Source organism: Mastigoproctus giganteus, chromosome 9 (genome assembly GCF_048544385.1).
Source record: "Mastigoproctus giganteus isolate SK-2022 chromosome 9, ASM4854438v1, whole genome shotgun sequence".
NCBI lineage: Eukaryota > Metazoa > Arthropoda > Arachnida > Uropygi > Thelyphonidae > Mastigoproctus > Mastigoproctus giganteus.
Window position 1 is genome coordinate 44,839,463 of NC_143583.1, and position 26,417 is coordinate 44,865,879.

Sequence of the window (26,417 nt, forward strand, 5' to 3'; positions counted from 1 at the left end):
TTCACAATAATTCAATTCTAAATATTAATGTATATATATAAGCCACAAGCAAACTTAATTACTGTTCAAACCCCATTATTAATTTACAAAATTTCATATATGAAAAACTTTCACAATATCAGTTATAATGAGCTTTTCCTATGTTGTTGTTGTTATTGGGTTTAACGACACATAGGCTGCTAGGGCCATATTGTGTCTTTCTAATGGTGAATATGAAATATTAGCTTAATTGTGATAACTATATTTTATGATATATTCCTATACAATTTAGGAAAGTAAATAGTTCTTTTTCATTAGAATCATCTCCCAGAATCTGTGATAAATTTATTGATGACTGTGTATTAGTTATTGATTTAAAGGTGTTTAAACGGATAATTTGAAAGTGGGGACAGTCCACTAACAAATGGTGAATGGTCAGTTGTACTTGACATGATGTACATTGGGGAGCGCTGTCATTAGTTAATAGATACAGGTGAGTGAGGTGAGTATGCCCAATCCTTAGCCTTCCTAAAATTATTTCATCTTGCCTGTTTTTTCGAAAGCTGGAGCTGTTTCCTAACAGCATAACAAAAATTAAAACAGCAGACTTCATGAAATAAACTATCCTCCTCTATGTTCCGTACTGTTGATAGAGGATATAAAAATTGAAGGAAAGCTAGGAAACAAGGTGCTTGGTGTTTATATTCCTTACATATAACAGGGTGATCAGAAAGTTGCTACCTATCTTTAAATGCTACTTGGGGCACAAAATTACACAGAACATTTATTCATATTATGTTTATTAGAAATGTTGATGGCTTTTAATATCTTGCACTGCAGTTTTGCTCTTACTCTGTTTTAGCAATGTTTTCCTTATTTCGTTTGCCCTAATTAATACCAATATTAATTCCAAATAAAATAGCAAAGTTTGGGAATTAAGGATCGAGCAAAGGAATAGAAATGTGCTTCTCAGTTCTAATACGATCAGGTGCAAGGCCCAACTTATTTATCATCACAAAGTCTCATGCTGCTAGTACAAATGGTGAATCAAGGTTTCAGTGCATCCAAGGGATGGTTCGATAGATTTAAAAAGAGAGCAAATATGCACAACATTAAAGCTGTTGGTGAGATTGTTTCTGCCCATGTGGAGGCAGTGGAAAATTTTTTTACCAGAATTGAAAAATGTAATAGAAGTGGGAGGATACATGGCAGATCAGATTTTTAAATGTAATGAAACTGGACTCCACTTGAAAAAAAAATGCCTAAGAGGACATTTTATCCAAAGAAGAACGAGTTGCACCTGATTCAAAATATCAAAGGACAGAATCACTCTCTTATTTTGTAGTAATGCTTCTGGTGATCATAAATGCACGGCTTTATTAGTGTACAGCTCAGAAAAGCCAAGGGCACTGAAAGGCAAAAATAAATCCTCTCTTCCCATTTATTGGTGATTGAACAGAAAAGTATGGATAACCAGCTTACTGTTTAGTAACTGGTTAGAGTATTATTTCGTACCTGAAGTTGAAGGATATCTGAAAAATAAGAATTTATCATTCAAGGTGTTCCTTATCTTAGACAATGCTCCAAGTCACCCAGTGTCACTTCTCGATTGCAATTCAAATGTAAAACTTGTGTTTCTTCCTCCGAACACAACATCAATTTTATAGCCCCTGGACCAAGGGATCATTTTGACTCTTAAATCTTATTAACTAAGGAGAAGCCTGGCAAATCTTATTGATAAAATTGAAAATTTTCCGGATAAAAATATGCACCAATGTTGGGCTGAATTCACAATACTAACAGGTATTGAAATAATCGAACAGTCATGGACTGAAATGACATCCATTTTGAAGAACTGTTGGAAGAAGTTCCTGTTTCAGGGAGTAACAACCAACTGTTGGAACTGTTCATTGCTACTCCCTGAAACAGGAAGTGACTCAAAAGACGTCAATATTATTCAGAGAGAAGTTGAGAAAATTATTAAACTTTCAAACATTATTAGAGGTGAGGGATTTAGCGATATAGGGCAGGAAGGATATATCAGAGATTCTAAAAGCAGCCGAGTTCTTGAAGTTTAGATTATGCAGGAAAATCCTGACTTTCACAGGTGTACGAAAATTAAAAGAGGCATTCATATATTTTGGCTTGGTGGGTCCATCAGGCAGTACCAAATTGCTGAGGGCTTAGTTTTATCAGTCTTGGATTTATCTATTTTGGCGAGGTATGGACACTTTCCTCTCCTATGTCCATTTCCTCCCCTGCAAAGAGTTCCAAGGCTGAATCATATTGTACCTCCTTCTCCTCAACATCCATATTTTCTTGGGTACTAGGTGGTACTTCAACTTCTTTGGTCTTTTCTCTGGCAATTGCTTTTGTTACTTATGGAACATTGGAAGGTACCAATATAGGAATAGCAGCTGACTGTTTGTTATTTGGTTTTTAGAAGCATTAGTAACTAAGGCCATATTGCTCCAGGAATATGCGGTGGTCATTCCCTGACCTTTCCACATCCTCCATATTTGGTAGTCACGGGCTCAAACCCCAGTCTAATCAAGAAGCGTGTGCTACGCACTGCTGCTCCTGCCCACCTGATCAATCTTTCTGTGTGGGTTTGTGAGTTTAAGAGGCAACGTGCGATGGGAGTGAATGACTCTTTTGGAGGAATGGTCATTTCCATTTGAGTTCTGATGGAACATCTCCCTGCTACCTTCTGGGCGTGGGTGAGTTTGTTGTTATTTATAGGTTTCCCTGCTTTTCTTGCCTCCTGATATGTTCAGCTCTGCGTTAAGTTGTTGAATTTCTTTTTCTTCTTCCAACCTCTGGGATGCTCACGAGTAAGCTGAGTGTTCTCCTTGGTAATTAATGCAGGGTTTTTCAGCTGAACATGATGCTGTTTCATAGTCCTTTGCAGCACATCAAGCGCATGCAAGGGCTCCACAACATGCCATTTGTGAGTGTCCATATTTCTGGCACTTGAAATACCTTAGAGAATTTGGAACTTACGGATGTACTGACAATTAAATGTCGGGATGATGTTCCTGGTTGGAACGAGTTTCCCATCCCTATGTGCAGAAATTCTTTTAACAGCAATCACTCCCTTTGGTTTTAGTTCAGAGCAGATTTCCTCCTCAGTGACTTGAGTGTTCTATGTGGTGTTACGGTAATCGGTATTCCTCTGATTGATGTTGCTCAGAGTACCTGTAATTTTTGGTTTAAATTAAGAGGCCTCCAGAAAGCCTCTAACTGATTTAGGGGAACTTGCTAACCCCTCTAAACCTTTCTGTATAAAAAAAGGGTGACATTTTCCCAATATGTTTTTCACTGTTCGAATAGACGCAGAGAAAAAGAAGCAAACATTAGTCAGGGGTACAAAAGAGTACTCTTTTGTATTGTTTTGTACAAGAGTCAATCAAATCCAACAAAGACTTGAGTTCTATAATTTGCGAAGTCTAGAAACTAGGTATCTGCAACAAGACTTAATTGAAGTGTTTAAGGTTTTAAATGGATTGAATAAACTAAATGCTGATGGCATCCTTACTCTGTTATTTTTTATTTATTTTTTTTTTTTTTAGGAGCATTAGCAACTAAGGCCCTATTGCTCTGGGGATATGCGTTGGTCATTTCCTGACCTTTCTGCATCCTCCGTATTTGATGGTAACGGGCTCGAACTCTGGTCTAATCAAGAAGCGTGTGCTACGCACTGCTGCTCCTGGCTACAGAGGCGCCTCCTTCCTCTGTCTTGGATGACAAACACAAGAAAAGATAAATATAAATTGAAAACGAATAGTTCTCTTTTGTATTGTTTTGTACAAGAGTCAATGTACAAATTTTTGGTTTAAATTAAGAGGTCCCCAGAACAAAGCATTTAGGGGAACTTGCTAACACCTCTAAACCTTTCTGTATAAAAAAGGGTGACATTTTCCCAATATGTTTTTCACTGTTTGAAATCCAACAAAGACTTGAGTTTTGTAATTTGCAAAGTCTAGAAACTAGGTATCTGCAACAAGACTTGATTGAAGTGTTTAAGGTTTTAAATGGGTTGAATAAACTAGATGCTGATGGCATCCTTATTCTGTCTTGGATGACAAACACAAAAGGAGATAAATATAAATTGAAAAAGAATAGTTCCAGAATAGATGTGGAAAAATTTCATTTCAGCCAGAGAGTAACTGACTGTGCGTCAGGTAACTCGGCAGTAACCCCAAAAGAAGAATGTGCTAGTCTCACAAGAGGTAGCTATTGTGAGTTTATTGTCAGGGAAGCAGGAAATATATTGTGCAAAAAGGATAGGTGGAATAGGACATGGGTATATATCTGCCAGAGGCAAAAGTTGATGATGTTGTACAGCAGATATCATTTTTTAACGGCATAAAGGTGATACTGTTGTTCGAGTTGACATTAAAGACATCAAGAGTAGGAAATCTGAGGACTTACTTAACAAGTACAGAGCGATGTTGAGAAAAAGTTACGAGTTAGAAGTAAATTTGAAAGTGTCTGCAATTCTGGCCAGACAATGCAGTCCAGGAGAGACTGTGCTAGGCTCATAGTGTAGAATTTTTCTCAGTGTGGTCTGTGCTTGTTAACAAGAAAGACTGCGTCTACAGAGATGGGATACACTTAAATAGAAAGGATGCAAGAATACTGGCTGATGCTCTTGAGGAAGTTCCAGGAGGTCAGAAACCTAATAGTTTGGGGGGGGGGGGGCATTACACAGACTAATAAATTAACAATGGCCACAGGCAAAAGTGAAAGTGATTTTGGCCCTGCATCAATTGGAACATGGAGCAGCCCAGAAAGCAAGGTACTTGGGTTTTCAATGCTTATTGTTGGTCATCATGGAAGACAGAAATATACAGGCTGTCTTAGGGTAACTAACAGTAAGAACAGGTTCAGGTATACTTGCACATACAGGTATACTTGCACATACAATGTGCAAGTATATCTGAAACGGAATATAAGATATAAACTTGATGAATCTGAAGTGTTGCCAGCGTCATCAAATGCAGACATTGAAGATATCAGAGACATGTTGGTACTCTGATATAAAGGGATGCAGAATTTGAATACAGGGAGTACAATGTATAGAGAAAGGACAGAAAGAACAGGAGGGGTTTGGTTATGCTCTTTGTTAAGAAACATACAAAAGCTAAGGCAGTGCATACAGGCCTAATGACTATGATCTGTATAACAAACAGCAATACAGAAGGAATAGAGTGGGCCAGTAAATCAGAAGATCTTATATAGGTGGTATATGACTTTCATCAACCGGTGAAATACCACCACTTTGCTTATTGGAGACTTGAAGTGGAGAAACCCATGTTTAGTCTCTAGAGCAAAGTTTCCGGCATCCCCCCTCCCCCCATACTTCTCCTTCAACCCATGCATGGTACTAAGTACTATAGGTTTTGATACCTTTCGTGTTTGGGGTTTTCATAAAAAAAATTGGGGATTTTAACTTTCCAGATATTGACTGGAACTTGTGGGTTGGTCACACACACACACAGCAGCAAGCTTTATATGGACAGCAGCATGTTAGAGAGGCAACAAAAGGAACAAATACTCTTGATATGATTATCAGTAGTAATTCTTCATGCATTAAGAATCTGCAGGTAAAAAGCATTCTGACTGGCAGTGTCACAGTGTGCTGATGTGGATTTACTGAAAAATATAACTGCTGCCATAAAAGATACTACGTTAGTCATACCGATTAAGAAATACTGTTCAAAGCTTAGGCCTAATTGGATGTCAGATAAACTATTGAGACACTGGCAGAGAAGAAAAATGCATCAGATGCATATAAATTATCAGGTAATACAGAAGTCTGTGGTAGACATAAACTAGTGTACAAACAAATCACAAAGGAGATTAGGCAAGCCAAAACAAATTATGACAAGTCTCTGACAAAGAATGCGTGGAAGGAAAGCAGTAAAAATTCCATTACTTATATTAACAATAGCAGGAAGGAGATGAATCACAATGGTCCACTTGATGTTAATGGTTTAACAGTTCACGATCCTGATCGGGTTGCTGAAAGGCTGAATTGGTATTTTGCATCTACATTCACATAAAAGGAATTCTTTAGAAAGGAAGGAATCCAGACATTTTTAAAATTCTAATGGGGGGCTGAATTATTTTGTGATAACTGCAAGGAAAGTTGAAGAGAAATTGCTGAAGTTAAACATAAAAAAGGCAGCTGTGTCTGACGGGAGCTATCCAATTATATTAAGAGAGGCAGCAAAGAAGGTAAGAAAACCCTTAGCCATAATTATGAGTGCATCTTTGGATTCTGGAGAGGTCCCTGTGTGCTGGAGATGTGTGAATGTATCTCCAGTTCACAAAGGGTGATATGAGTAATTACAGACCTATTAGTTTAACTTTGGTTCCAGAGAAAATAATGGAATCACTGGTTAAAGAAGTAACGCAAGACCATCTAGAGAGGAGTGCATGTATACTTCAGTTACAGAATATGTTTTGTTAAGGGGAGATCTTGTCAAACCAATTTGATTGGATACTATGATGCAGTGATAAAGGATTTGGATGAAAAAAATAAATTTGTTATCAAAAACTTGGATTTCAGGAGAGCTTTTGATACTACTGCAAATAAGAGACTGCTGTACAAATTTCTGCAGTGTAGCATTCAGGAAAAGTTAATGCTATTAATAAAGGGATGTTTGAAGGAAAGATGACAGAGAGTGGTTATCAATAGATACCGCTCTTCATGGACTAATGTTATTAATAGTCTTACAGGGTTCAGTTATGGGCCCATTATTGTTTTCTGCATTTATTAATGATACTGATCATTATATCAGTATATCATGCTTAATATCTAAGTTTGCAGATGATACAAAAGTTGGCAGTTTGGGTAATGACAGTAATCAAGGTATCCTACTGCAAAAAGATCTAGAAAAATTAGGCAGATGGACTGAGAAGTGGCAACTGAAGTTTAACATTGACATATGAAAGGTACTGCATATGGGTAGCAGCAATCCCAGAGTAACGTATCAACTGTGTGGTACTACAGTCAAGGTAGTAGAAAATGAAAAGGATCTGGGCGAAATTGTGCAGTCAGTCTGATGTGCAGGTCTCTGAGCAGTGTAAACAGACTGCCAGCACAGCTGATGGGATTTTGTCAATGATATATAGCAACTTTTCTAGCAGGAATAAGGAGGCAATTTTCCCACTGAATAAGGCAATGGTCAGGCCACATCTTGAGTACTGCACACAGGTATGGAGGCCTCATTTTAGGAAGGATGTAGAGTGACTGTCCCAGGTACAGGAAAGGACAATGAGATTGGTGTGGAGAACAAACGGGTGCTCTTTACTAAGAAAAGTTTCAGTTCTGAAAATTGCAGTGTCTGGTGATTAGGTACTTGTAAAGTGATCTGGTTTAAGCAAACTCAATGCTGAAGGGATTGGGATTCTTCCTCTTGCTCAGACTATGTGCATGGAGGAACAAATTCAAATTGAGGTAGCAGAACAGATGTGTAGAAGTTTTCCTTCAGCAAATGGGTTGTTGATCACTGAAACAAACTTCTATCCATTGTTGTGGAAGTGGATAGTTTGAATAAATTCATGGAGGAACTTGACAAACTATTGGAAGGGATCGATAGATGAAACGGGAATTTTTTTTTTTTGGCTGATGATACATAATCTTGCTTTCTTGCATCATTTTCCATTATTAATACTAATAATGCATATATTAATACTAATATATACTAGGACCATCACCTCTTGGAAGAAGATGTTATTTGGCAGGTGGCTTCACAAATAGGCTTTGGTGTTTAACCAATGCCAACCTGGTAAATGTCAGAATAATTTAATAAAATATAAAATAATAAATACAGTTTAAAATTTATACAAAATGTATATTAAAAATAATATAAAATAAATACAATACACTAATAAAATGATAAGGTGATAAAATTATGAAATTAACATCTAATAAATAATGAAAAAAATAAATTTTTTATCAAAAACTTGGATTTCAGGAAAGCTTTCAAAGGTGGCCACCTTTGAACTCTTTGTCAATAGTTACATTTACAATGTTGGTACATCCTTAAATAACACAGCACAACTGCAGCAATAACTATTATTCAACGATCATGGAAATTATACTATATGCAAGCATGGAGACCAGAAATGGCCCAGGAGTGCCCCAAGCCAAACCATTCATCACATCCAGGAACTACAGCTTCGAACACAGTACGATTACAGATCCACCCTTCACATAAATGGCATTACGTTCCGAAAATAAAATCCTAATGTCTTGAGCCATTTCCACTGGCAATATTTCTGTGTAAATGATCAAGGATAACTGCACCACCTGGAGAAATTTGGTGATCTTCTACCCAAAGGAGCTGCAGATTTACCATAATTAGAATTTTTAAATCGACATGTTGACTCTCCTTCCAACACTCCCAACTATTGGAGGAAAGGGACTTGGGTGTTACGATATGGTCAGACATGAAATTCTCTGAGCATTGCAAACAGGTTGCAAGGAAGACCCATGGTGTCCTATCGATGATCTATTGAACTTTTGTAAGTAGAGATAGGGACGTAATAATCTAATTATATAAAGCTTTTGTTAGACCACACTTGGAATACTGTGTTCAAGTATGGAGACCGCACCTAAAGAAAGACATCGAGCTTCTTGAAAGGGTGCAAAGAAGGGTAACTTGCCTGGTGAGATCGTCAAAAGGGCGTCCTTTATGAAGAAAGACTTCGAATAGTGGATTGCAGTTTTGGAAACTCGACACCTTAGAGGAGATTTGATTGAGGTGTTTAAGGCTCTGAGAGGCATCAGTAAAATGAATGAGGACGAAATTTTCAAGATTATAAATGATGCTAGAACTAGGGGACATAAATTCAAGTTATGGTGGGGGGGAATATTTAGATTGGACTGCAGGAAGTTTTATTTTAGCCAACGAGTTATAAATTACTGGAATAAGATGCTTACACGGGTGGTAGAGGCTGATAGTTTGGGGAAATTCAAAGGTCATCTGGATAGTACCTTCAGGTCAGGAAAGCGCATAGGATGATAGTTTTAATTTCCTTTTCTTTTATTAATTATTATTATTTATTTTATTATTTTTTTTTATCATTGTTTTTTTCGGTTTTTTTTTTTTTTTTTTTTTTTTTTTGGCTGGTGCAGCATAAGCCATAGGCTTTCTTGCACCATGCGGCCATTACTAATACTAATAATTTTGGGCCTTTTATCTCATATATGGTTCCATTTATATTCTCGATAGGTATTGGATCCTTTACCCTTGACACAACTGCATGTAACCTCTTCCTTTGTAACTGCACACAGAATATTTGGAATATCCTCAAAGTTCATTCTATTAAGCAGAGAGTAGGGAATACATCATCATCATCATCAGCCATTTTCAATCCACTGCAGGATGAAGGCCTCTCCAGCAACTTTCCAGTTCCTTCTGTTTTGAGCACTGGCCATCCATTTACTACCCACAAACTCATGAATTTCATCTATCCATCTCCGCCTTTGTCTTCCAGGTTTTCTTCTAGCTCCTCTTGGGTACCATTCTGTTATTTTCTTAGTCCATCTGTCATCATGTCTTCGAGCTATGTGTCCTGCCCAAGACCATTTTAGTTCTTTAGTTTTGATAAGAATGTCCTTTACTTGAGTTTGCTGCCTAATCCATGTTTCTCTTCTTATCTAACAGTCTGATTACCAATATAATTCATTCCATTCTTCGCTGTGTAGTTCTCAGCTTTTCTTCCATTCTTTTGGTGAGTGCCCAAGTTTCACTTCCATAAGTCATGGTGGGGAATATACATTGGTTCATTATTTTACGTTTCAGACAAACTGGGATATTGCTCTTCAGTATGTGACTATATTTCATGAATGCTATCCATCCAAAATTTATTCTTCTCTTGACTTCCAGCCATTTATCATTATTACAGCTAATAACTTGTCGCAGATAAGTATATGACTACACCTTTTCAATTACTGCTCCTTCAATCATTATTTCCCTTTCTGTGGCATACTTGTTCATCATTACTTTTGTTTTAGCCATATTCATCTTTAGTCCAAATCCTTACTAACTGTGCATAACTGATTAAGATTTTCCTCTAATTCTTTGGGATCGTGGCTTATGACCACAATGTCATCTGCAAATCGTAAATGGTTTAGGTACTCTCCGTTCACATTGACTCCCTTCTGCGACCAGTCTCATCTTCTGAAAGCTTCCTCAGGGGCAGCAGTAAACAGCTTCGAAGATATTGTGTCTCCTTGTCGAACTCCTTTCTCGATTTTAAATTTCCTACTGTCTTTGTCTAGTCTAATTAAGGAGGTAGCACTCTCATATATTTTCTTCAAAATCATAATATGCGGGGTATCTATGCCTTGTCTTTCCAGTGCCCGAAACATTGCTTTATGCTGTATAGAGTCAAATGCCTTTTCATTATTATTATTATTAGCCATATGGTACAAGGAAGCCTGAGGCTTATGCTGCACCAGCCAAAAAAAAAAAAAAAAAAAAAAAAATCCCGAGTTACCCCCTGTGTGTGTGTGTGTGTGTGTGAGAGAGAGAGAGAGAGAGAGAGAGAGAGAGAGAGAGAGAGAGAGAGAGAGAGAGAGAGAGAGAGAGAGGGGCATCACCAAGAAAGAGAAGAATGATGAATCCAGCTCAGGACCCTGGGTTTGCCAAGCCCATACTCACCAGATGTGAGCCCCCGGGGTTAAAATCCACAAATGCCAGGCATAATAATGGTGTTTTATATTCATTTGCTTTCTCCATTAGCTGTGATATTACATGAAGGTGACCCATAGTTGAGAATCATGTCCTAAAGCCAGCTTGCTCTTTCGGTTGATTCTCATCAAGTATTCTTTCTAATCTGTTAGTAATGACCCTTGTGAACAACTTGTAGATGTGGGATAACAAGCTAATTGGTCTACAATTTCCAATTTCTGATTTATCTCCTTTCTTATGCAGCAAAACTATGATTGCATTATTCCACTCCTTTAAAAAACACACCTTTTCTAATGCACTTTGTGAAGAGCCTTGCCAGTTTTTGTGTTATGTCTCTTCCTCCTAATTTTAACAACTCTACAATAACTTCATCTTCCTCCGGGGCTTTCTGATTCTTCATTTTCTTCAACGCATGTTCTACCTCATCAGGAAGAATATCAGGTATGTCGTATGTGTTGCTACTTTGCAATCCATCTTCCCCGCTGCTTGCATCATTGCCTCGCTCCTTGTATAATTTTCTATAGTAGTCTTCTGCTACTTGAATTATGCCTTCTCTGCTGTTTATAAGTACACCATCGCTATTCTTCAGTTTCAGTATCATTTGTCTTTCTGTATTACTGCTCATGGCTGCTATTTAAATCTTTTGTTTTCCCTTAATGCTTGTTCTACTTTTCTTGTGTTAAACCTTCTTATGTCCTCTCTGAGTCTCTTTCTAATGGCTTTGCATAACTCAGTATATTCAATTTTTTCCTTGTCAGTGTTTAACTTGCTCTTCATTTTTTGCCTTTGGTTCATCATAACAAGTGTTTCTTGACTAATGTTTTCTTCTTTGGATTTCTTTTTCCCTATAGGTTTCTTGGGCTTTATCACTTTCAGAAAGTTGTAATATTCCTCGTCGATATCTTGGTCATGAGCAGTCTGCAGAAGCTCAAACTTGTTCTTAAGTTCCAGTACATACTGCTTTTTCTCCTCTTCTGTTATCTCAAAGACCTTTGTATTATTTACTCAAGTCAGTTTTTTCCTTTCCTTTCCTACATCTATATCAAGTGTACATCTTACCATTCTGTGATCACTTCCAACGTTTACCTTATTCAGGATGGTAACATCATTTACAATACATCTTCTGTTAGTGAGGATGAAGTCGATTTCATTAGTTGTTAATCCATTTGGACTCTTCCATGTCAACTTTCTGTTCATCCTTTTCTTGAAAAAGTGTTCATTACTGACAACCCTTGAGATTCTGCAAATTCCACAAGTCTTTCACTTCTTTCACCAATTCCAAAATTTCCTATAGTTCCCCTTTCTGCGCTGTTTTGTCTTTTTCCAACCTTAGCATTGAAGTTCCCCATAATAATAGCATAGTGGGTTTTCTGCTAATCTAGAAGACTCTCAATTTCGGTGTACATTTCTTCAACCTCTTCATCATTATAACCATAAATCATTATAATCTTTAGCTTGTACTTCTTAGAAATCTTGAGTATTAGTCTTGACACCCTTGGTGATGTACTTTTGAATTCCAAAATGTTGTTTTTTAAATCTTTATGGACCAGAAACTCAACTCCACCTTCACTCCTTTCACTGTTTCCATTGGTATACAGCAGTAGGAATACATGCAGTGGCAATCAGTGTAAATAGCCCTCTTCCTGAAAATGCTCAGGGCGGGGGAGGTCACTTTCAGAGATTCACAGTGGTGCAGCTGTGTCAACAGTGAAAACAGACTTCTCACTGCAGATCTTTGAAAGTATGGCTACCCCTACCAAAAAAAAAATAAAAAAAATTTTGGCTAAATAAACTCAAGAGGGAAGAAAATGGGGAGAGAGAGAGAGAGAGAGAGAGAGAGAGAGAGAGAGGCACAGTATTTATTGCCACTGCTCATAACTCTTACACTGGTGTGCAAAACTTAAATACCAACACTATTTCTAAATGTTACAACCACAAAATCTTTACTTAAGGTACTCTTTACTGATGAGAGTAGATTCAGTCTCAGCAGCAATTCTGGACATCAGCTACTCTGGTGAGAGGTTGGCACATGGTATTACCATGCAAACATCACTGAAAGGGTTCGATATAGCGGACAAGGTGTTCTCGTCTGGGGGAGGCATTATCTTGGATAGACATACACAACTCCAGACACTGGAAGGTGGTACTGTAACCGGCGCACGCTACTGTACTGGAGTAATCCTTCCCCGTGTGTGTCTGTTCCGAGGTGCCATTGGGACTGAGTTCATGTTTATGGATGATAACACCACACTCCATCGCACTGCAGTTGTTGATATGCTTTTGGAAAGTGAGGACATTGTTCGTATGGATTGGTCTGCCTGTTCCACCAATCTAAATCCCACCGAACACACATGGGACCTCTGGGGAGATACCTAGCAGCACGTCCATACCCATCAGAAAATGTTCACCAGCTGAAGATGGCGCTGACAGAGGAATGGACAATGTTACCGCAAGAACTTATCAACAACATTGTTCTAAGTATGGACAGGCAGTGCAAAGCCATCGACATTAGGGGTGGCCATATCTCCTACTGAGGACCACCTCTTCCCTATGTTCCATCTTTGGCAGTGATGCATCTGTATCATGGCAGCCAGTGCTATGTTGACATTTTTCAATAAAGTCCCTCTGTACCGTTTTGTTTCCATTGTTGTGTCGGTATTGTTTCCTTCATCAGTTTTTGTACCTCACGAGGTTCCTTTGGTATGCTTTTCTCATATCCAGGCCACTCCTATGAGAAGCTACAGGTAAAAACCTGACTGGTCCTTAAATTTTGCACACTAGTGTTATTACCTTGCTTAACAGAATGGATTTCAAGGATTCTATTGATATGTCAGATGTGTCACGTGCAGATGCACTGACAGAGGCTGCACACAGTTATGTCAAGGGTGAAGGATCCTGTATCTATTGAGGGTTCAAGTGGAACCATATGCATGATTAAATGTTTATATTGTGAAGAGTATTATACAAATTTGTACTTGTACAGGAGAGTCAGCATGAAGGAGCATGCTAGAGAAGGCTAATTATGGGAAATATGCAGTGGCACAGCACTTATGGGAAGAAAATCACCAAATTTCATCAAGAGATGAAATTATATTCATTTGTTCACAGAGGAAAGGCTTGAGAGCATACGGATTCGTTCTTCAAAACAATAGTGAGGGAGAAATGGCTCACAAATGCACTAGTTTCACCTGGTATGCTGATGGGCCATTTCTGGTCTCTGTGCACACAAAGAATAATGGCCCATGATCCTTCAGTAGTAGTCACTGAGCTGTAATCTGCTGTTACTTAATGTTACAAAGGCAACTACCTCCTTCCTTCAACAGTGAAATTTGTAAATTTCACTGTTGAAATTTACAAATTTCAACAGTGAAGAAAGGAGGTAGTTGCCTTTGAAAGCTTTGGTGTATTTTCTTTTTATCACTTTTAACTTTATCATTTTAACTATACAGGTAGCCCTCAGTTTGCGATGGGATTCTGTTCCTGAAGGAACTGTCGCAAAAAAAAATAGGTGTAAAATGAATCAATTATATAATGTAAGTTGATAAGAAATCAATGAGTTAATTTCTAGGCTCCTCTCAAAATTGACATAAGTAATAAAATATTATTATATTGCTATGAATGCAAAAACAGCATTTTTATGAATATAAATCAATAAAATATTTAAGGGCAAGGGCCTCATGCTACGAGGTAGAATGACTTACATGTAGGTTAGTGCAAAAGCATCACTTTAATGTAGCCATCTACCAAAGTAGTTAAATTAATTAATTAAATTGGCAGTGGGTGGTGGCATCCGCTGAGAATAAATAACAGCAGTCTTCTCCACTGGTGAAGTGTTATTTATTCGAGGTAATACAATACTATGGTAACTCGTTGTGAAGGCATCGTCATTATATCACAATATGAGATATAACCAAAACTATGCAATTTAATTAATTAAACTACTTTGGTAGATGGCTACATTAAAATGATGCTTTTGCACTAACCTACATGAAATCAATTAAATGCAATAAAAATAACCAAACTAAATTTAATTAAATAAAAAAATTAAATTTTGTACATTACTTTGATATGTTTGAAGCCCAGACCGAAAGCTTTCGTAAGTGCCACTGCAAGTCTCCTGCAATGGTCTTTTTTGACAGTGGTGTAATGCAGAGATTTTACTTCTGTAATGAAGTCCCTAGTTGAGGATCTTTCTCTTTTTTGAAGAAAGCATGCAGTGTTGCCTGTTGAGATTTCCTCTTTCTTTCTTTCAGAACCTCAGAATATAATTACACTCCTTTTCACTTTCGTACTTGGCTCCCAGTTGTGGTCAATCTCACAGAGCTGCTCATCAGTGAGGGTCTCCATGGCTGAAAGGATGCACTGTAGATAGCTTGTATTCAGAGATGTTAGATGAGGCTCTTCATATTTTTCTTTCTCCTCCTTCTGTTGGCTTAGTTCTTTAGCTAATTCTTCCAAGTCTTCACTGGAAAGTTGCTATCCATGGCTATCCAACAGCTCTAGTACATCTTCAGTTGTAACCTCATCCAATCCTGCCTCCTGTGCCACCCTGCTAATGTCTTTATCAATGTTCTCCACTGGCTCTAATCCTGTGAAGTCGTGCATAAATTGTGGGAGACATTTGTGCCACACTCCATTCAAACAGTTCACTGACACTTTCTCCCAAGCTGCATTGATGTTATTAATGAACTTCAAAATGTCGAATGAGAGCCAATAATCCTTGACAGTTACAAGTCTGATCTGTCCAAAACGCTCATCATTTCCCTGAAGGTTTGGCTGAGGTAATAGGCTTTACAGATTGCTATTACCCCCTGGTTAATTGGTTACAAAACTGAAGTGGTGTTTGTCATAAACTGACACAGTTTGGTGGCATGTAAACAACATTGACATCCAGAGATGTTCTGACTCTAGCAAGGTTTGCAGGATGGCCAGGGGGCATTTCTTACATCACCCAAGCCCTCCTGTTCCATTTCCAGCAGATTGGCAACATGGCTTTGTTTAGGCTCTTGAGAGCAGGCGTTGTCTATGAATGGTACACCAACACTGGTTTTAATTTTAAAGTGCCAGAGAAATTTGCACCCAGCAGAAGAGTTGGCCTGTCTTTTGCAGCCTTGAAATCTTGTGCAGACTGCTCTTCATGGGCACATTGAAGGTTCGTGATGGCAATTTCTTCCAATAAAGCCCTGTCTCGTCAAAATTAAAAATGAGATCAGGAGGTTAATTACTCTCCTCTACAATGGCTCGAAACTTTGCAGAAAATGCTGCAGCTGCCTCAGTATCTGAACTTGCTGCCTTGCCACTTAATTTCACACACTGGCACGTTGTGATTTAAATTGCATGAACCATCCCTTGCTACCTAAAAATATCTCATCACCACCCTCTTTTTTTTTTATTAAGATCTTCAAAAATTGACTTTGCCTTATCAGTAATAACAGCTTGAGTCAATGGAATGTTTTTATTGATTTAAGTCATCCACCCACAATGACAATAATTTCTCCATTTTTTTCTAAAAGTTTACTTCTGCTATAACTCACTTGTCGCACTTACTGTTGTAGCATTTTGCATTGACTGTTTTATTATATCTGCATTTTTCTTTATGGTACTCACAGTAGATGGAGACAATTTCATATTTCTACACACATTAGGATATGTCTGACCATCTTCCATTCTACAAATTGTCTCCATCTTTTTTTCCAACATGATAGATCTACATGACTTTTTAGCAAAATTTTCACATTCACTTGGCTTTACTGCCCTTCTCTTTCTAGACATGGCAGCTCTTATTTTATTAATTTAATCAACAATTTTTAATTAAAACTCACAAACTGACACAGTAGAATAGTGGTCTACGAATAGTACGCCAACGAGCGAACTGAGTGTTCCTCTCCTCTTATCTCCGGTCACTTCATCACCGATTGATTTAGATGGTAGGTGGGGATAGCTCTCATCTCTGATGGGCTGTGCTGTTTCTTCACATCATATCTGGTATTTATAGTTGCACATTTTTGAAATTTATTTATACTTTTTGATATTTTTGGCCTTCTGGTTTTGAAACCAGAAGGCCAAATTGTGAATCATCACAAAACAAACCATCGTAAACAGAGGGCTATCTGTATATATTTTTTATCAGAGTTTTCTATTTTATTTTATATTAGCTTAAATAAATATTTTGTATAAGTTTTATTCTGTATTTATTATTTTATATTTCATTAAATTATTTTGTTGTTTATCAGGCTGGTGTATATTACTATTGTTATTATGGTGTATATTACTATGCCTGGAAGACAGCAGTATCAATTAAAAGTAGGATATAAAATACACACACTGAATGACAGGTAAACTGAGCAGAATCAATTTAACAATTCCACCTTACCTGCATTGCAGCAATTCTTTAGAGGAAGAAAAGGCTTCAGATCCCTTCCCAAGAGGTGTGATAGTGCTTTGTCATACAGTGAGTAAATTTACTGCCTGCAATCCTTTCTCAAAGAAGGTATCACTAGGCAGAAAATATTACTACATAGCAGAGTGGGACATCACTGCTTATCCTGGTGTCAAACACTGTATTCCAATGTAAGACAAGGTAACATGACCATTCATTCCAAGTCAGGTACATTGCCATTAATGAATTCCCAGGGCATGTCAAGAATTGAAATAGATAATGAGATTAACTGAAAGGTATCCCTAATGAATTTACTTTAGAGACAGTTAAGAGAATTGAGATAACCAATGGACTTTATAATAGTGGCAGAATATGATGAATCATACAACACAGCCCACGCATCAGATGTTACGCACCTTGGTGTGGCATGTATTCCAAGAATGCTGTTACCTTGATTGTATCACACTAACAATGGTTTGGTGGCAGTAGTGTGATAGTTCAGGTCTATTTTATGTGGTTTAGACTTGATCCACTGGTTCTTATCTGTAAGTATGAATGCAGATATTTGTTGTAAATTCTGAACAATCCTGCCTTGTCTGCATTGTGGCAATTCTTTGGAGAGGAGCTGTACTGTACCAAGACAAACTTGATGTCACAAGCATAGTTGAACATAACAGTGGTTTCAGGAGAATAATGTGGTGAGCATGCCGTTTCCAACCTGAAGCTCAGATTCAAATCTAAATGACATCTTTGGTATGCCTTGAAAAATAAGACAACATAGTTCATGCAAAGAACTAGCCATAGCCTTAGAGAGGACGAATGGAACAAAATTATAAATTTCACATACCATATTCCATATACACTTTCCACTCTTCTACAAAAGAAGAAAGTGTTTTTCCAGAGGTTTACCAATATCATTAAAACTCATAGGGATGATGGCTAATATTAAAAATTTCTTTTTTTCAAACCAGTTTTTTCATTTAGTGTCCCAATACAAGTTGGAAGATTGTACATATGATGTATGATAGCATGTTCTGCAAATATGCAAAAAACTCTGTAAGTCACTCCTATAATAATTTTTTTCAACATCTTCAAATATAGTCTCTTCTCACTGTTCTAAATAAAACTCTCTCTCTCTCTAGTATAAAAATATAATCTTTAATTAAAAATGAAAATCAATATTGATATTATATCAAGATTTACACTATTTATCATCAGAAAGATACTTAAAAGATTTATTTTTGCTTAAATATATAAAATAAAACATTACCTAGCTTGCGAACTGATGCCTGCTTTTGTAAAATCCTAGGTGTTTCATTTAAACCATCACTTTTCCCTGAGTCAACTTTAATTCGCTTGCGTCGTCGAGTTTTCTTAAGAGAAATTTGCTGATTACTTCTTTCTGCTTCTTTATTTAAAGCCACTTCTGAAAATCAGTAACAATATATCTTGAAGCATTCTAAGATGCACATAAACATTTAGAGCATTCACAGAATGGCAGCCAAACTTTAATAATTTTTTCCTACTTTTTATTTATTTTCTAATTTTTTTTTTTTTTTTTGGTTGGTGTAGCAAAAGCCCATGGCTTCCTTGCACTACATGGCTAATACTAATACTAATGTATAATTAAATGACATGAGTGAATGTGAGTGTAACAACAGGGATGTTAACGAGATCATCACTAGACCCTGGGACTAGAGAAGCACTAATATTGTCCCAATCCATGAAGGTGTGAAAGACAAGATGCACAATTACCGACACAAAAAACAACTTTAAAACATCATGAACTTATTTATTATTATGAAGTTAATAAAAAGAAACAACTTTGACATATTTATCTCAATTTCTTTAAAAAACTTTTGCTATAGTTCTCCATAGAAGGATATTATATAAAATAGAGCCAACCAGGATTTAGGGCATTCCTCAGGAGGGACCTGTGTGGCAAGTAGAGTCCCTCAGGATTCAGTTCTTAGGCCACTTTCTTTCTAAGATACCTAAATAACAGTGAGCAGGGAGTACAGGGGTACTTTTCCAAAATTTGGTGTGAATTAAAGGTAGAAAGAGTGGCTAACAAGCAGAACCAGGGCCATTTCATTTCAAAATGCTACCATAGAAGATATCTAGTGATTGTATCACTTTTTGAGAGCTGCTAGTGGAATCTTTTTTATTACTTACAAATCACTGGTTTTTGTTATCTTTTGTTTAAAATTAGTAGTGCAGTTGTTTGTGCTTATCTGATAAAGTTTGTGCATTTGCTGACCTTTGAAACTGCTCAAAAATCAAAGTCAAATTCTGGGGCCACTGTTAGTGTATCAATATAAGAACAATATAAACAGTACTTAGTATTTTCCTATGTAATTCTGTAGGAGTATAATTAATATTAGAAGTGTTTCTATTAAGATCATAAACTATATATTTTCAGAAATACAAATGTGATTTTATAAAGCTGCAAAATACAGTTGCAAAAAAGGATAGATGGAATAGGCCTAGGGGTATGTCTGATAGCGACAAAAGTTGTGTTGTATAGCAACTATCATCTTTTAAGGGCACAAAAGGTGATATTCTTATACACCGGTACTAATGATATTAAGAGTAGGAGATATAAGGATTTACTTAACAAGTACGGGCAATGTTGAGTTAAAGTTGTGAAACAGATTAAAAATGAAGATATCTTCATTCTGCCCAGACATAATAGGAAGGATTACCCAATGGAAGTCTTGTCAATCAATTTGGCCCTAGACCTAGAGAGACTGTGCAAGGGTAATGGCAGAATTTTTTTCAGCTTGAGAATGGGAGAAACTGTTTTTATAGGGATGGAATGTACTTAAATAGAAGGGATGCAAGAATGCTGATGCCATTGAGGCAGTGTTATGTGGGTTAGAAAACCACTATCTTGGGGGAGGTACATTGACTAACAGTTTAACATGTTTGCTGCCTTTATGCACATATGTATAAAATGGCACTAGGAACAATGTGCCATCAAAGTGCTGTGCTGTAAAGCATACGAGTGGTGATTCTTAAGCAGTCAATCAATAAATGCCATAAACATAAAGGAATGTGAAAGTAACAGTTCCTCAGTACTGGCACTCCGGCTAAATGCTCTGCAGTAATACTTGGCTTTTATTTATAAAATTGGGACACAATTTTACTTGTTCTTTGCTTGTGTTGATGTTAATTTATGTACATGAATAAATTTTTTATAAAATTTTACATTTGTTCTGTTTTACAGCTCAGCACAAAAGTAAGTTCGGTTTTAGTGATGAATTTCAAACTTTTAATTTTCAATCATTATGTACGAATTTTTGGAATGCTGTGAAGGTTGGAATGCCAATATTTTTCAATAATCCAAAAATTAGAGCCCAATGAACAAGTAATTTTAACATATAGGTGGCAGCAAACATGTTAACAGCAGCCATAAGCAGAGGTGAAATTGATTCTTACACTTATTCTGATGGGACAAGCTGCAGCCAGGAAAACAATGTATAGAGCTGACCACCCTCATGGGACCAGCAATTACATGGGAAGTGTTAGGATTACTTGAAACAATAGCAAGTACACATCTACTTGATTGAACACTAATGCTATCTATCCCTTAACTATCCTTAACTATCCCTTTATCCATAGCAGTAACTTTCCACATTGCTCCAGTTTGTACAGCAGTCTTTTATGTGCAGCAGTATCAAAAGCCTTCCTGAAATCCAAATATATGATGTAAAATTACCTTTTGCAACCAGTTCCGTGGTCACTGCACCACAGTAACATATCAGATTGGTTAGTTAAGACCACCCCTTAACAAACACATGCATTGATTAAAGTATAATTTTGCAGGCCTGTCCAGATGGTCCTGCATTACTTATTTAACCAGTCATTCCAAACAGACATTAAGCTAACAAGTAACCTCCAGTCCATATGGACCTCCGTTGAATCCAAGAATGCTCTCATACATATGGCTAAGGGTTTGCTTACTTCTTTTGCTGCATCCCTTAAAATAATTGGGTAGATTCCATCTGCCCCTAGATCCTTTTTATGTCCATCTTCAACAATTTCACCTCCACTTTCCTTTCAGTTATCACAGCATTATTTAGCACCTTGTTAGAGTTTGATAAACGTCTGGTATCCCCTTCCCTAAAGAATACCTCATATGTGAACTTAGATGCAAAATGCCTATTCGATTCATTCCAACTTGAGCAGAGTCATAAACAGTTAACCCACAGACCTCAAATGGTCCAATGTGATTCAATTCCTTCCTTATGCTGTTAATATAAGCATAGAAGTCTTTGCCAGGGACTTCTCAGAATCTGCCTTTGCTGGCCTATCCCCTTTGTGACTTAATTAATAACTAATTTATAACTACCATGGGTATCTGTATCACCTGATAATTTATATGCATCACATGCACTTTTCTTTTCTTCTATATGTCTCAACTTGTTAACTGGAGAGACTGCTTCTACAGGGATGGGATACACTTAAATAGAAAGGGTTCAAGAATATTTGCTGATGCTATCGAGGCAGTGTTAGGTGGGTCGGAAAACTGCTAGCTTGGGGGGATACAAAGACTAATAGATTAACAGTAGCCACTGGCAGAGGTGAAAGTGATTCTTGCACTGTTTCTATTGGAATGAGCAGAAGCCTGAAAAACAACATGCAGGATATTTCAGAGACTGCTGGGAGTCATTGCGGTACAAGTAAACACATGGGTTGTGTTAGGGTAGCTAAGAATAGAAACAGGTGCATGTATACTTGCGTGTACACCAATGCTAGGAGTTTGGTAAACAAATTTGATGAATTTGAGGTATTGCTCAAAGCATCAAAGGTGGATATTGTTGGGATATCAGAGACGTGGTGTCACACAGATATAAGTAATGCAGAACTGAAATTTGTGGAGTACAACGTCTACAGAAAGGATAGACAGGATAGGAAGGGAGGAGGGGTTATGCTATTAGTTAACAAACACATAAAATCGAAGGAAGTGAAGCCAGTCGACATCGCTGGACTGTGCAGTGTCGAGTCAGTTTGGCGTGACATAAGCACTGGGAGATCAAAATTGAGAGTAGGAGCGTGCTTTAGGCCTAATGACTCTGATGAGTATAATAAGAAACTGTACAGGGAAATAGAGTGGGCCAGTACATCAGAGAGTCTCATAATGGGGGATTTTAATTTCCCAGATATTGACTGGAATTTGGGGGCTCGTAACTCACACACTAGCAAGGCTTTTGTGGATTTATTGGATGATTGTTTTCTACATCAGCATGTTCAGGAGGCAACTAGAGGGAGTAATACTCTTGATTTGATTATCAGTAGTGATTCTTCATGCATTAAGAATCTGCTGGTAAATGAACCACTAGGTGGCAGTGATCACAGTGTGCTGAAGTGGGATTTACTCAAACAGGTAACTACCATTAGGGGTAAAGGGAAGGGTTATTGCTTTCGTAAAGGCGACTACGATGGACTGAGACAGTATTTAAATTCTATACAGTGGGACCAACTGATGATTTTACCAACAGCAAATTCAAAATGGAAAGCATTCAAAGAACTTATCTTGGAAGCTACTAGGCTTTACATACCAACTAAGAAATATTGTTCAAGGTTTAGGCTTAAATGGATGTCAGATGAACTAATGAGACATATGGCAGAGAAGGAAAATGCATGGGATACATACAAATTAACACATGACACAGACATCTATGATAGATACAAGTTGATCTGTAACCAAGTTACAAAGGAGGTTAGGCAGGCAAAGGCAGATTATGAGAAATCTTTGGCAAGGGATGCAAAGAAAAACAGCAAAGAGTTCTTTACTTATGTAAACTCTAGAAGGAAGGGGATGAATCAGATTAGTCCACATGATATCGATGGGTCAACTATTGATGATCCTACTCAGATAGCTAACAAACTAAATGAATATTTTGCATTGACATTTACACATGAGGAGTTATTCAGCGAGGGGAATGCCAGAGGTGTATTCAACTCTGGCAGTAAGCTAGAGAATCTTGTAATAACTGAGAGTAAAGTGGCGGAGAAATTATTGAAGATAAACACAAGAAAGGCACCTGGGGTGGGTGGGATCTATCCAGTTATATTAAAGGAGGCAGCAAAGGAAGTAAGCAATCTGTTAGCCATAATTATGAGAGCTTCCTTGGATTCAGAGGAGGTACACACAGACTGGAGATGTGCAAATGTGACCCCAATTCACAAAGGAGGGTCAAAGGCTGACACAAGTAATTATAGAGCTGTGCATTTAACTTCTGTTCCAGGAAAATTAATGGAGGCACTAGTTAAAGAAGCACTGCAGGATCATCTAGACAAGACTTCAGTTATATCTCGGACACAGCATGGGTTTGTTAAAGGGAGGTCTTGCCTGACCAATTTGATTGGATACTATGATTTAGTCACAAAAGAACTGAATGCCAAAAATAATTTTGATATCATATACTTGGATTTCAGGAAAGCTTTTGATACTGTTCCACATGGAAGACTGCTGTACAAATTGGAGAGGTATGGCATTAAGTGTAAGTTGCTACAATGGATAAAGGGATGGTTAAGTGGGATACAACAGAGAGTGGTAATCAATGGACAGTGCTCTTCGTGGACAAATGTTATTAGTGGAGTTCCCAGGGTTCGGTGTTGGGCCCATTGTTGTTTTGCATATTTATCAATGATATTGATGAAGGAATGTCAGGTTTAATGTCCAAGTTTGCAGATGATACAAAGGTTGGCAGGGTTGTTAACGACAGTAAAGACAGTACACTACTCCAACTGGATCTAGATAATTTGGGAAAATGGGCTGAGAAGTGGCAACTGAAGATTAACATTGACAAATGCAAAGTACTGCATATGGGTAGCAATAACCGAAAAGAAATGTACCAACTGTGTGGTACTACACTTAGGGAAGTGAAAGTGAAAAAGACCTGGGGGTAATTGTGCAGTCAAATATGAAGTTCCCTGAACAGTGCAGATGGGCTGCCAGGGCAGATCACGGAGTCTTTTCAATGATATATATATAGCAATTTTGCTAGCAGGGACAGGGAGGTGATTATCCCGTTATACAAGGCAATGGTCAGGCCACGCCTTGAGTACTGCGTACAGGTCTGGAGGCCTCATTTTAGGAAGGATGTAGAGTTGCTAGAACGAGTACAAAGAAGAGCAACAAGATTGGTGATGGGAACAAAGGGGTGCTCTTACCAAGAAAGGCTTAAATTCTGCAAATTGCAGCACCTGGAGAGTAGGCACCTGCAAGGTGATCTGATTGAGGTGTATAAGGCCTTGAATGGGTTGAGCAAGCTAAATGCTGATGGGATTCTTCCTCTTGCTTAGACTAAGACCCTTTGGGGGGCAGTTTCAAATTGAGGAAAGATAGTTGTAGAATAGATGTGTGAAAATTTGCTTTTAGCCAACAGGCTTCCATCTTTTGTTGTGGAAGCTAATAGCCTAAATAAATTTAAGGCTGAGCTGGACAGGCATTTGGAACGAATGGAGGGGTGAAATGGGATGCTGCATATGCTTGCTTTCTTGCACCGTATGCCTCTACTAATAATAATAATGATGCATTCAATTATGAATGCATCATACAGTGTGGATGCCTGGGGGCACTACATAGACAAAAAGGTCATCCAAAATCAATTTTAGCAGGCATAGAGAGCTGTTCCGCTGAGGATCTCAAAGGCATACAGCACAGTCTCAATACCAGCACTCCAGGTCATCTGCAGAAAGCTTCTCATTGGCCTAGATATACAGTATAATTTTCTGAAACATGCTATTAGGTAAGGTATTCCTACCATCATTGGGGGAATTATGACAGTATTACACAAACTGCAAAAACAGAAAAATCGAGAGTAAGAAAGAAACTGCTCGAAATTTGGCAAAGAAGTTGGAGCAATACCTATTGTAAGGAGAACTGCTAAATTCTTTTCAGAAGTCACAGAATTCAAAAAACAACTCAGATGGTTTACCACCTTTATTTTCACAGACCGCAGAAGTCTCAACACCAAGCTTCACTTGCTGGGTTTCTCTGCCACACCATTATGTCACTGTGGCTTAAAAGAAACATCACAATATGTCCTCTTTTACTGCCCACCATATGCTGATCTCCAGCTGGAACTTCACCTCATCATTGGTATTACTTCTATGGATTATGTGCTTCTCTTTGTCACCAACAGAGAAAACTTCCAAGTGCTCTCACACTTTGTCAACAGAGCATTTAAGAGATCAAGATTAAAGTCCAGGCATAAATTATACTATGCCACTTTTCCTTAGGAAGACTGTCTGATTTGACAAAACACCTAGTGAGTGCTTCTCGAACATACCACATCCACAAGATGCCACACAGACCCCCATTTCTTTGTCTTCATCCATGGCTCTGATACAATGAGCACTGATATCCTGAGAAATGGCACCAAATATTACCCCAATTGAGTCTCTCTGAACCTCACAAACTGAACTGTCTGTGGTTCCTGTTGTTCTCTCAGACTCCTGCTAAAACCCCTTGGTCAACGAAATACCTGGGCAAAAAAAAATTTTCAAACAGACCATTCTAACCTGCCATGAGGGGTGGATTCCACTCATAGCAGGGTTAGAATGGTTTGTTTGAACGTTTTTCTAGCCTAACTGACACAGTTAGGCTAGCCTTCCCAGGTGGCTAGTTTAACTGCTGTGTAGGAACACACACTGGGGTGGATTCCCATCACAAAGGAATGCTCCAGAACTACTAATAGTAGTAGTAGTAGTAGTGGCACGTGATGCAAGAAAGCAAGTGTATGAGCTTATGCAGCATCAGCAAAAAAAAAAAAAAAAAAAAAATCACACCATTCCCTCCAAATGCCTGTCCAGTTCCTCCTTAAATTTATTTAACCTATCAACTTCCACAACGGCAGATGGAAGTTTGTTCCAACAATTAACCACCAGCTGGCTAAAGGCAAATTTCCGCACATCTATTCTACATCTGTCCTTTCTTAATTTGAACTTATGTCCCCGTAGGTTCGTAATCTGAGGTGTGGTATTCCTCGTAATCCTCAGAGGTGTGGTATTCCATCCATGAAATTTATCTTTGCTGACACAGGTTAAATTGAGTGGGATCTGCTCAAAAACTTGACTGCTAACCTAGGCTTCCTTCTGAGTGGAATTCAGTACTATCCACCAAAGAGCCCATGCTTGAACACTGAACGGACAGAATTCATGGGATACCTGGTTTGGGCAACGAGATGCTGTCACCCCTCTCACTAGTGGAAAAATCCACCGTTTGGCAGGTATATAGGTACACTGTATCATTGCATTCACATAGATGGTAATTCGATGTCAGTATGGATAAACAGCATGAGTTAAGAGACTTTGAAAGAGGGTTGATAGTGGGT

At 37.9% G+C, this 26,417-nt stretch overlaps 1 protein-coding gene across 1 annotated transcript in view; it reads right to left on the bottom strand.

Annotated features, from left to right (window-relative positions):
• LOC150080194 (protein Aster-B-like) overlaps positions 1-26,417 on the bottom strand; it is a gene marked incomplete in the record, with an annotated part of 482,184 nt that overhangs the window by 84,993 nt on the left and 370,774 nt on the right. The window contains 1 exon segment of the mRNA XM_090380640.1: positions 18,341-18,496. Within this exon segment, the coding sequence (XP_090236766.1) occupies positions 18,341-18,496 (156 nt within the window).